Source organism: Notechis scutatus, chromosome 4 (genome assembly GCF_049901735.1).
Source record: "Notechis scutatus isolate UNSWTSFEM ecotype Mainland chromosome 4, rNotScu1.2, whole genome shotgun sequence".
In the NCBI taxonomy this organism is placed as follows: domain Eukaryota; kingdom Metazoa; phylum Chordata; class Lepidosauria; order Squamata; family Elapidae; genus Notechis; species Notechis scutatus.
The window spans coordinates 89,879,315-89,891,768 of NC_142012.1; the positions used below are offsets into that span (position 1 = coordinate 89,879,315).

Below are 12,454 nucleotides of genomic sequence, written 5' to 3' on the forward strand. Positions count from 1 at the left end.
CCTCTTTTTTTGTACCATTACACAAAATGAACCATATAGTGCTGGCCCTATACTTCCCGGTGCATAATAGACACAAACACAGAGAGATGTAACACAAGAAGAGATCAAAGCACACAGGCTTTGGTTAAACCAGGGGTCAGGAACCTGCTGCTCTAGAGCTGCATGTGGCTCTTTCACCCCTCTGCTGCGGCTCCCTGTTGCCAGTTGGCTTCACAATTGATAGGGAGAGTTAAGAGGAAAAAGGACGCCGTGCTAGGAGGAGACTCTATGGTGGTGAGGGGTCGCCATAGAGTCTGATCGGCTCCAGAATTGAACGTGGGGCTTCCGGCTAGGACCTTTGTGGCTCTTTGAGTGTTTAAGTTTGCCAACCCCTGGGTTAGACCCTCCACATACACATTTCCACCCATAGAGAAACAACAGATTAACATCTGAAGAAGGAAACCCTATGCCCTTTTTCGGCTAAAAGAATGGGAAAGAATTCCAGCCATGGTCTGCATGCCTACCCAACCTTGTTTGTATCTCAGTTTTGTTTTTAAATTTTACCAACCACCTTGAGTACCTGACAGAACAAAAAGATGAAGGATACATCAAATAGACCAGATAGATATATGCCATCCAAATTGGACAGCGGAAGGGAGAAACCTTACTTCTTTCTCAGCAATCCTCCCACATTTTATGTTTAAATGTTTAAGTTGTTTTAACTGATTTATTAATGTTTTTTGTTCCTTAAGTCTTTGATCTCCCCCAGAGTTGCGCATGTGGGATAGGCAGCTTTAAAAATTGAATAAATAAATAAATAAACAATGATGGCTGCTGGTTCCAATCTGATCCCTGATGCCCAGCAAAGGTTAAGCAAGACTCTGAATAATAGCATTCCATCATGCATTTAGTCCAAGCCAGAGGTGGTATTCAGTAGGTTCTGACCAGCTCTGGAGAACCAGTAGTGGAAATTTTGAGTCATTTGGAGAACCGGCAAATCCCACTTCTGACTGGCCCCGCCTCCATCTATTCTCTGCCTCCCGCGTCCCAGCTGATTGGCTGGGTCTTCTTTTGTTGCCCTGCACAGGAGAATGGAGCTGGAAAGCAGGTTAACGGGGTGGGGAAGGAATGGGGATTTTCCTTCCCCTGCCATGCCCACCATGCCACACCCACTAAACCATGCCCACAGAACTGGTAGTAAAAAAATTTGAATCCCACCACTGGTCCAAGCTGAATGTGAATGCTGTCTATTTGATGGAAACAAGATTGTACATTATTTTATTTTTTGAATGTAGCGTATTGTAAATTGCACAATAGGGAAATGTTAGCAATATTGATACAAACATTTATACGTTGTTTTTTTTAATTCTTCTGCAAAATCCAAATAAGCAGCTCATGATTTGTATGCTTTTTGGTACATGGTTTGTCTTGGGAAATTATACTTGTCCCAAGACTCATGTATTAAAAGTCAATTATAAATAAAGTATATAAAGTCAATTAAGTATTAAATGTAATTAGAAGTCTTTTGTTCTCCCAAAAGCTGTATTTACACTGCAACTGTATGTTGTCATGGATTCATATTTTCATCCGTACATCTATTTTATATACATCATAAAACAATTATTTTTATGGTCATAATGGTAACAGCGCTAAGGAGGTCCTGGCTGACATTATGCAGAGTTGGGAGGGCTGAAGAAGAATCATTAGGGACAGTGAAAGGAACAAGGAAAAGTCAATAGAAAGATATGAAGAACAAAACAGAAATGGGCCAAATGCACAGAAATTCAGGAATGTGGATGTGGATATGGATGGCAAAAACAAACAAGTGGATTATAGAATGAAAGAACGAACGAATGAAGTAACTAACATAATTTTATTACAGTTGTACACCAGAGACCAGAACAAATAAAAACACTCATAAATATACAATTAAAAATTGTAGAATAAAATAATAAATCACGGATAAAATCTATGATATAATCCACTCTGTCAATTATACATGGTCTAGCTAAGGCAGAGGTCTCCAAACATGGCAACTTTTAAGACTTGTGAACTTCAACTCCCAGAATTCTTAGAGTCGAAGTCCACACGTCTTAAAGTTGCCAAGTTTGGGGAACCCTAACTAAGGGGACACGGTGGCTCACATGGTAAGACACTGGGCCTGTGCACCACTGAGGTCGACAGCTTGGTAGCTCGGTTCCTGTGAGCAAGTAAAACCATGGGGAGACAAGAATATCTACTGGCATTCAGGCAGACAAGAATATCTACTGGCATTCAGGTAAGGATAACACTGCCCAAACAAATTCCTTTCACAGAGGCAGGCAGCCACCTCAGTGATCCCTGGCTAACACGTGCCATACGCTAAAGAAATAAACATGGTCTAACTATACAAAAATCACAATCCATAAACTGTGTGGTTAGTTAGAACAAATTAATCTGTAATTCTCACTTGAGACATGCACACCTAAACTAAATTATCCTCCCTCCCTCCCTTTGGACTCATTACAGGAGGGCAAAGTCCCTATTTCTAGGAAAGTTGAAAGAAAAGGTCAACCAAGAGAATCAGAAAGGTGAATGGACTCAGCAATAGATGCACTGTTGTAAATCATGAAGCCTCAAGCTGAGGATAAAACATGGTCACTAGGTGTTGATACCAACCTCCTGGAATATAATCAATTAAATGACAAAAATGTGGAAACCCTGATTAGAAGATACTCAAGTCTTTTGTGTATTGTCTCAGCAACAGTACCTAATGGTAGACTATAAAGCAATTTCACCTAGCCTCATAGTAATCGTTCCCAAATTTTACAGAGAAGATAAAAAGTTGCAACGGAAACTTAATTTCCCCATCATCACGCTTTCCATATTAAACCATGCAGAAAAAGGCAGGAGAAAGACTGAAAACTGGAAAAGAGCACAACAATTCTGCGTCCTGAAAGACTGAGTGGAGAAAAATAACTTCCCCGGTGTTGAAACCATGGTAAATACATGATGCAGGCCTTGGATGAGGGAATCTGCATGCATGTGTTACTTTAATATAAATACACACACGCATTCAAACAGTTTACTCTTCACACTGCAGTAGGTTGTGTGTGTCAGTCATTACTTCTGGGTGAAATAACTGACGAAGGGGTCAATCCACCTGAAAATTGCTCTCTAAAGACTAACTGAAACAGATGGGCATTGATGGTGTTTTCAAGGAAATTAATCAGCTTGGACTAGCAGCAATGCCAGAAGCTCCATAGGTCCAATCTAGCCTAATGAATTCCGAGCTCTCTGTCTTAATAGCTCCTGACAAGACTAATTTACTCATGTAAGTGATTAGAGAGGGAATTATCTCTTTAATTGTTGCTTAACACTCCTCCAGGTATCACATGGAAAAGGGGAGGAAGACAGTTACACTCAATCGAGGTAAAAAGGACAGGAGATTTATGAGAGACAGAACAGAGAATGGGAAGGAAGAAAATAGATTTATTAATGTACCTGAGTTATAGGAGTTATTTAAATAAAAAAAAGCTAGCATAGCTGGGTTGATCATGAGGCAAGAAAATCCAAAGTGTGTCAATGCCTCTATTAAATATGCAAAGGCTTGCAAATGTTGAAAGCTCAATAAAGCCAAATAAAACCAATGCAGTTTGTTCTATGGAATCATTAAAACAAAACTTCTCATGTCACTATACTGATCTTTTGCATCATTTTTAGTTTGAAAAATAACTATTTGTACCAAGAAGTATGATATTTTCGCACATCTTTTTATAACAAACACATGGTTGGGAGCAAATACAACAAATTCAGGATAAATAGGTTGGCAGGTAGGTAGAAAGAAGGAAGGAAGGAAGAAGGAAAGAAGGAAGGAAGGAAAGAAGGATGGAAAGAAAGATGGAAAGAAAGATGGAAAGGACCTTGGAGGTCTTCTAGTCCAACCCCTTGCTCAAGCAGGACAACTTATACAATTCCAGATAAGCAGCCTCTTCTTAAAAGCCTCCAGTGATGTAGGACCCACAACTTCTGAAGGCAAGGCAATTGTTCTCACTGTTAATTCTAGGTTGCTTCTCTATTTAATATATTCCCATCCACTGTTTCTTGTATTGCCTTCTAATGCTTTGGGAAAAGGGTTGACCCCTTCTTATTTTTGGCAAAGCCATAAATATTGGAATACTATACTGCTCTCATGTCATGCCTAATCATTCTTTTCACTAGATTAGCCATACTCAATTCCTGCAACCATTCTTCATATGTTTTAGCCTCCAAGGCCCCTAATCATCTTTGTTGCTTTTCTCTGCACTCTTTTCCAAAGTTTCAACATATTTTTTATAATATGGTGATCAAAACTGGATGCAGTATTCCAGATGTGGTCTTTCTGAATGAGGCCCCTTGTCTGAATGAAGCATTGCTTCATTCTGAACTAGCTTCATTTTTCCTACAGCCTCATTCTCCAATATCTGAATACATGTTAACCTATTAAGTTTAAATGTTCTTGCTAAATAAAAGGTATTGAATAGTAAATTAACCAGGAAAGCAGTTGAGTCTACATTACAAGAAATGCATGGATTCATTTTAATGCATGTTGGGATAGGAAAATTTCCACCCAGTCCTTTCCTTCTTGAGAAAATAGCAAAAAAATAATCTGAAACATCACTAGAGAAGTATAGTCCCTGCTGCCACGTTATTTTTGTGCAAGGAGGGAAAACATAAATATCTATCCTGTCATCTTTATTTATTTATTTGGTGCCTTTGAGTCAATATTTACTCCTGTTAATTCATGAACAAGTCCCAGAAGTTTTCTTGGGACCAACACCCATAGTCTCCAAATTTCTAACCTGGTGTCTTACTTACTACACCCAACTGACATTCTATCTTATTACTACCACCAATATTCACTGTTATTGAGAATACATGAAAAAAATGTTGGTTAAGGTACTCTTAAGCAAGAATTGCCTGTATTTATCATACCATTCAGTTTACCCTTAACTAGCTACTATTCAGAATGCAAAGGATTCTTTATAAGACATAAGAATTTATTTGTCATTACACTCGCAAGCGGGTGCAACGAAATGAGGTGCTCTTCCACAGTAAAACTGGACAAACACCACTAAAAAAGAAAAAAAATTAAACTAAACACAACCAACCATACAATAATCTCTATACAATTTAAAAATGTAAATACCCCACTACTCTCAGCCATTAGACTCCACAAAAATCTTATGACCCTGCATTCAGACTCAAAACTGCACTTGGATAAAAACTGTTCTTAAATCTGGTCGTCCTTGTTCTTAATACCCTAAATCTCCTTCTCGATGGTAATAGTTCAAAGAGCTGATGTCCTGGATGAGAGGAGTCATTCAATATGTTAAGTATCTTCCTCTTACATCTATTCCTATACAGTTCTTCCAAAGAGGGGAGTGAGCAGCCAATGATGTTTTGGGCCATCTTGATCACCCTCTGAATTGCCTTTTTCTCTGCCACTGTGCAGCTCGAGAACCATACACAGAGACAGTAGGATAATATACTCTCAACTGAACTCCGATAGAAGGTAGTCAATAGACTCTCAGCCAGTTGTTGTTTCCTAAGAATCCTTAGTAAATACAACCGTTGTTGTGCCTTCTTAATTAAAGCAGCGGTGTTTGCACCCCAGGTCAGGTCATTTGTAATGATGGTCCCGAGAAACTTACATTCAACCACACGAACTCCCTCTATATACAGTGGCTGAATGTCTGCTCTTTTTTTCCTATAGTCCACTATAACCTCCTTAGTCTTCTTAATATTAAATAGAAGATTATTATTTTTGCACCAGCGGGATAGCTATAATACCTCATCCTGATATGCAGACTCATCATCCCCAGAAATAAGTCCTACAAGCGTAGTATCGTCTGCAAATTTCATTATCCTATTGTTGGGATGTTTATTTGTGCAATCAGATGAATAGATGGAGAACAGTAGTGGACTAAGGACACAACCTTGTGGAGTGCCAATGCTAAGTGTCTTGACAGTAGAAGTATAATCATTCAGTTTAACTCTTTGTGGACGATTTGTTAAAAAATCCAATATCCATAAACAAATAGAATCTGGAAAATCTAGATCTTTGAGCTTGGCTATTAATCTGTGCGGTATGATGGTATTGAAAGCAGAACTAAAATCTGCGAACAACATTCTTACATAATTCCCCGGTGTTTCCAAATGGGATAAGACCATGTGAAGCACAGTAATAATTGCATCCTCAGTTGATCTATTTTCTTTGTAAGCAAACTGAAGCCCATCAAAGGAATCGGGAAGGCAGGAGATAATATAATTTCGAACTAGCTGCTCAAAGCACTTCATTAAGATGGAAGTTAGTGCCACCGGCCTATAGTCGCTCGGACCATTTGTAGGCAACTTTTTAGGCAGTGGAACGATGGTGGAAGCCTTGAGACACACAGGAACCACACATTGTGTCAAGGATCGATTAAAAATTTCGGTCCATACCCCAGCTAACTGATCAGCACAATCTTTTACCACCCGACCAGGAATTGAGTCGGGCCCAGCTGACTTTCTGGAATTAACCACCTTCATTGTCTGCCTCACATCCTGCTCATTCATAATGAAGGGGAGGCTCTGCTGAGTAAATGATGGCAAAGGGACAGTTTCAGTTTGATGGATCTCAAATCGAGCAAAAAAGTTGTTCAACTCCTCAACCACCACCACACTACCATCCGAAGAGACCTTTTTTGCTTTATAGTTCGTTAGTTGTTGAACCCCCTGCCAAACCTGCCTCATGTTATTACTGAGAAAGCAATCTTCAATTCTCCTCTTATATTCGGCCTTAGCTTGCTTAATGCCTCTCCTTAAGTTCGTTCTTGCAGCACTATAATCTAGATCATTCCCAGACTTAAAAGCCTTATTTCTTGCGTACAGCAAGCGTCTAACCTTTCCGGTCATCCAAGGTTTTTGATTAGGATAAACCCGGATTCGTTTATCCACCGTGACAGTATCAATACAGTGTGCCATATACCCTAACACCGCAGCCGTGTGATCATCGAGATCAGGATGATCAAAAACTTCCCAGTTTGTCTGTTCGAAGCAGTCCTTTAGCTGCTCCATAGCTCCCTCTGGCCATCTTTTCACCGTCTTGACTACAGACCCTGCCTGTTTTCTCAGAGGAATATACTCCGGGGCTAAAAGCAGGGACAAGTGATCCGACTGGCCCAGATGTGGTAATTGTAATACCCTGTATCCATTTACAATATTCGTGTAGACTTTATCCAAGGTGTTCGACCCCCTAGTAGCACACCTTATATGTTGATATAATTTAGGGAGGACCACACGAAGATCCACATGATTAAAATCTCCTGCAATAATGTATACAGCATCTGGAAATTTGCTTTGCAAGTTGCCAATTTCATCACCCAAGAAGCCCAGAGCCAAATCTACATTTGCATCCGGCGGAATGTAAACAGCAAGAATAATAACAATGCTGAATTCCCGTGGAAGATAGAAGGGTCTGCATCTCACAGACAGATATTCCAGCTCCAAAGAGCAGTGACGTGTTATAACCTCTGAGTTTGTACACCAAGTCTCTTTAACAAACATACACACTCCACCTCCTCTGCACTTCCCCACATTTTTGTCTCTGTCCAGACGATGTAATAAAAAACCGTCCATCTCAATGACAATGTCCGGAATAGTGGGGTTCAACCAGGTTTCGGTGATTAACAACACACAACAGCTTTTCACAAACTTACTTGAAGAGACCTGTAACCTTAAATCATCCATCTTGTTTACCACGGATCTGGCATTAGTCAGAAAGAGACTTGGGAGCGGTAGCCGCTTCGTTTGTTTTTGCAGCCTGTATAAAACACCAGCCCTGCAGCCTCTTTTCTTCCCCCTCTCCCTTCGTCTTCTTTTCCTTCTCACCCTCTCTCTCACCAGAGCCACAATCCACGGAGAGCCGGAGAGCCGGGGAGCCTTGCAATCTCTGACGGTATGTTATGTTTCCAAACAAACTTAGCTGTTATCTCTTGTTTGCTTTGTAGTCCAATCTTCACAAGCTCACAATTGCTATAGAGTATGTTCACCCCACAGGAGGTGTTCACAATACAGGATAATCCACACAAAAACATCCATAAAAAACACCAAGTCGAAGAGCACTGAGCTGCAGCATGTGAATGCGCGGCCATCTTAATCTCTAATCTTAATAAATGCCTTGATGAAAATCCAGATAAATTATAACTACAGCATTTCCAGGACAGAGATTATTTAATTGGTATAATTTAGACTGGCAAAATGTATCTGTGACTTATATACGATCAATCATATAATCTGTTCTTCCTAAGTGTCATTATCAGATTAATTTGACTCTTTCAGGGTTTTCACGTAAATTTTCACTTTTTGAATATGACTACACGTGAAATTAACATTCCATTCATTCTCTAAGGTGTTCCAAAAAATAACAAAGAGGGATTCAGCTCAACCATCAACAAGCTTCTTGGATGATGCCTGGTTATTTCATAAAAACTGGTTATTTTTTTAATTTTTGCCAATCCCAAGTCTCAATTTGTCATATATTGTTCTTTGAAATGCCAGATAGAAAATATACTGTCTTGTTGGACAAAACTGGACTTGAATGTTTTTCCCTTTTCTTTGTTGTCTGTTAGTATACTGCCTCCTTAACTGAGCAGTTGCTTTGCAGATTCTTTTCTATGATTTTGACAATATTTAAAGTTCTTTTTAATTTTTCCTTAATCTTTCATTAACTTTAGCCTAACACTCTCTCTTCAATTGTGGATGAATTGTATCTATTAATCTTTGGCAATGGGTTCCTCTATCTTTTTTCATTTTATTTTTTTATTTTTGAGCTATTAAGATTTTTATTCAAATGTTAGTTTTTTCTGCTTCCTTCCATTTTACCCCTTACTGAAATTGTTTGCAACCATCCTTTAGTATCTCCTTTTAAAAACTAAGTTCCTTCCACCTGTAGCTCCTTTGCTTATTAGCTTCTTCTGCCATGTGTACTATGTGAAGACAGAGTCAGGGAGAGGGTGTGTGAAAAGGAGAATCAGCCTAGAATCGATACATAGCCACAAACAAGGTAACCCCCCCTTGACTGCCATTGTCCCTTATTTAACTCTAATCAACTGTTGACTTATTAGTTGAGAAGATTCCTGTGCATAGGCTTTTAGCAATAAATCAGTCATACTGAGCCTTCACGTGTGGTCTTTTGTGCCTGACACTTTGCCTCATTGCTTAAAATCCATGTGTAGGCAAATGTCTATGGAGATTCTCAGTTATACAGGTCATGGCTGTTCCAAAGATGCTTTTTCAAGAGGCCTTTCTTGTTTTTCTTTGAAGGCATTTCACTTCTTATCTGAGAAGTTTCTTCAAAAACGCCTTCAAAGAAAAACAAGAAAGTCCAGTTGCCTCTTGAAAAAGCACCTTTGTTGGAAATGCCAAAGCATAGAAGGTACCTTCTTCCATATGTGGTGGTCATACAAGGAAACCCAGAAGTACTGGCAAAAAATTAGGCGCTGGCTAGAGGAAATAACCAAGGAACAAATTGAGTACAAACCAGAGTCCTTCCTTCTTGGAATTTTCGATAAAAAAATACCCAAAAAATCGAAGTATATTGTAATTCATATCTTAACCGCAGCCAGATTGGCATTTGCCCAATGCTGGAAATTACCTTCTATCCCCACTGAACATATGGTTATTCAGAAAATTTTACAATGCGCCGAAATGGACAAACTAACCCAAGCATTAAAAAATAAAGAATCCTCATCCTATTACAACAATTGGAATCCTTTGTATAATTGGCTAAACCAAAGATAGATCACCTCTAGGAAAACTATGGCCGAGGGCCTCCGAAGCAGAGATAAAGAAAAGCACTGCCGACGATATTTTTGAAGAAGAAAGGATCTAACAGACAGTCACAAAATATGGTTTTATTTTAACTGTTTTCTCTACTCTACCCTTCCCCTCCCTTACTCTTCCCTTTTTCCTCTCTTAGGCTTTCCTCTCTTTCCCTCTTGGCCTATGCTAAGGCCTGTTTGTCTTTTTGTTGTACATAACTTGTAGTTGTGTTGTGCTTTTAAAGGTAAAACTAATAAAGTATTTTTTTTTTAAAAAAGAAAAAGCACCTTTGGAACACTTTAAGGTAGTATTCAATGATAATTACCTTTACTTTACCTTAAAACTAGGAAATCCAACATTAGATGGTCACTTTCTCCCAACTGCCTACTCATTTCACTTCTTCAACTAAGTCTTTCCTTGACCAATCATATCAAATGTAGCTCATCCTCTTATGTGTTGTTCCACCATCAGCTTTTGCAGACCCTGAGAATTCTGCCAGCTGTAATCCAGAACAGTTAATAGTTAGACCCATTTGCACATTGCAAAGAAAGATGCTTTGAACCCTGGAGAAAATATGGGCCATGTGTATTATAATTCTAATAAGATGTAAGGCTTTCTTTAAGGATCTGAGAACTGCTGGAATTTTATAAACCTGTTACTGCTTATCAGATTAACTTTAATCTTTTCATAAAAAGATCTGCCAAGTTTTATTTCAGTTTTAATGAAAATGTGGGAACAAGCAGTGATATGAAATCTCCCTGGCATGAACTCAAGAGAGAAAAGGAGAGAAAAGAGGCAGTATATAGAACAATGTTTCTCAACCTTGACAAGCTGGCTGTGGAATTCTGGGAACTCAAACCAACACATCTGAATGTTGCCATATTACTGGACTAGAAAAAGTCCAGGAAGGACAGCATACAAATCTTAAGAAGGCAAGGGGATTAAGACTATTCTCCTACTGAGGCTTTTATAAACACAAGTTACTCGCTAAACAAAGAGCACAACCTATCGCATTTAAACTATGCTGGTGTGTATACATAGGTCGTACAATCAATTCGAAGAGTATTACAATCCATCCAAACAAACTGACTGAAGATCAGGCTTAATGGACTGAGAGTCTAGAAACGGGCTGAGAAAAGAGCCAATCAATTTCTACATTTACTAAAACTGATTACTGACAAAATAAAGAAATAGAAGCCACATCTGTTGATTAAGCTCTGACATAGTTTGGCCAAAGGCACAATTAAAAGCACACCCGTCATTTTCTCCTCTCAGTCAGGTCATTAATAACAGAGGCATGATGGATTGGCGGGTTTTATTTCATAATTTTAAACATACTGCAGATTTCTCAGCCCAAACCTTCTCTTTTGGTATGGTTGTTAAAAAGAACAAGGCTCAGAACATAACAAAGCAAAATGACACAGAATTTTTATCCAGAGATTTGAGTGAATTTCCCCTCCCCCAAAATTCCTGTCTTTAGACTCCAAAAATCTTTAGACTCCAAAGAGCCTGACACGTAGCTAGGCAGTGCATAGGTGAGTATACAGATGATTTCATCTTTATTTGCAGTCCAAGAATACTTTCAATTGCTAATTCTGAAGTTCTCCTTTAAAAAGGGTGAAAGCCTCTGGCAATAGTACCTGCAATCCTTTGGATTCAAAAATAGATTAAAGACGAATAAAAACAAAACACAGAAGTGGCACTCATAAACACCCATAGTAGAAGAAGAGCCATGTACTGGTCTATGTAGAATTGTGTCAAACTAATTACTTTTAATTTTAATTTTAAAGCTTAAGCTTTAATTTTGTACATAGGAGGAAATATAAAACCACTGCAAAAAGCCACAAATATTGCAATGTTTTTCCTTTTTTTAAAAAAAAAAACCTCTGGATAGTCTTGTAGTCAAACTATCAACAACAAAAATGAAAATAGAGCATGAAACAGTAAGAGAATGAGGAAAATCTAAATTACTAATCAGAAGCTTGTTAGCACTTCCTCCCAAACTTTAAAAAAAGAATTGAATCATTGAGCCTTGATGTACAAGCACATTGGTATACAAGCACATTTTACATGTAATATTTTTCTGCATTTGGTTTAATTTTTACCTGTTTTAGGAGTTTCAGGTTAATTGTGGAAATGTGGGACGGTTTTTAGATGTGTTTCAGTGGCTGGCAAGGCTGAAGGGCAAACAAAGTTATTTTTATTAGGGGGGGGGGGGGGGGGGGGGGGGGGGGGGGGGGGGGGGGGGGGGGGGGGGTGGGGGGGGGGGGGGGTGGGGGGGGGGGGGGGGGGTTGGGTTGGGGTGGGTTTTGGTAAAAATATATATATTTATATATGGGAAAAAAAATAATTATTAAAAAGAAGTAGAAAAAAAGAGAAAAATTTTAGGGGAGTTTCATAGGTTAATATGCTTGTGAAAATAGCTCCAAATAGAGAAACTGTGATATTTTAGCATGTGATTCTTTTTTATTTGCAAATGTATAATTTTATCCATTAAACACAAATCTTAATATACTTACCCACTGGAGTGTCTTCATTGATCAACAAATAAGTGTCAAAGAAATAATTTATGAAGTATGGCAATCGATTGCTCAGACCTGAAAAAGTTGAGAAATATAAAAATTATATTCATAACATTGAAGCTTTGTGTGTG

At 38.7% G+C, this 12,454-nt stretch overlaps 1 protein-coding gene across 1 annotated transcript in view; it reads right to left on the reverse strand.

Annotated features, from left to right (window-relative positions):
* Positions 1 to 12,454, reverse strand: part of CDH23 (cadherin related 23) — a 564,480-nt gene that overhangs the window by 509,860 nt on the left and 42,166 nt on the right. The window contains exon 3 of the mRNA XM_087964088.1: positions 12,321 to 12,398. Within this exon, the coding sequence (XP_087820214.1) occupies positions 12,321 to 12,398 (78 nt within the window). The remainder of the gene's footprint in view (positions 1 to 12,320; positions 12,399 to 12,454) is intronic.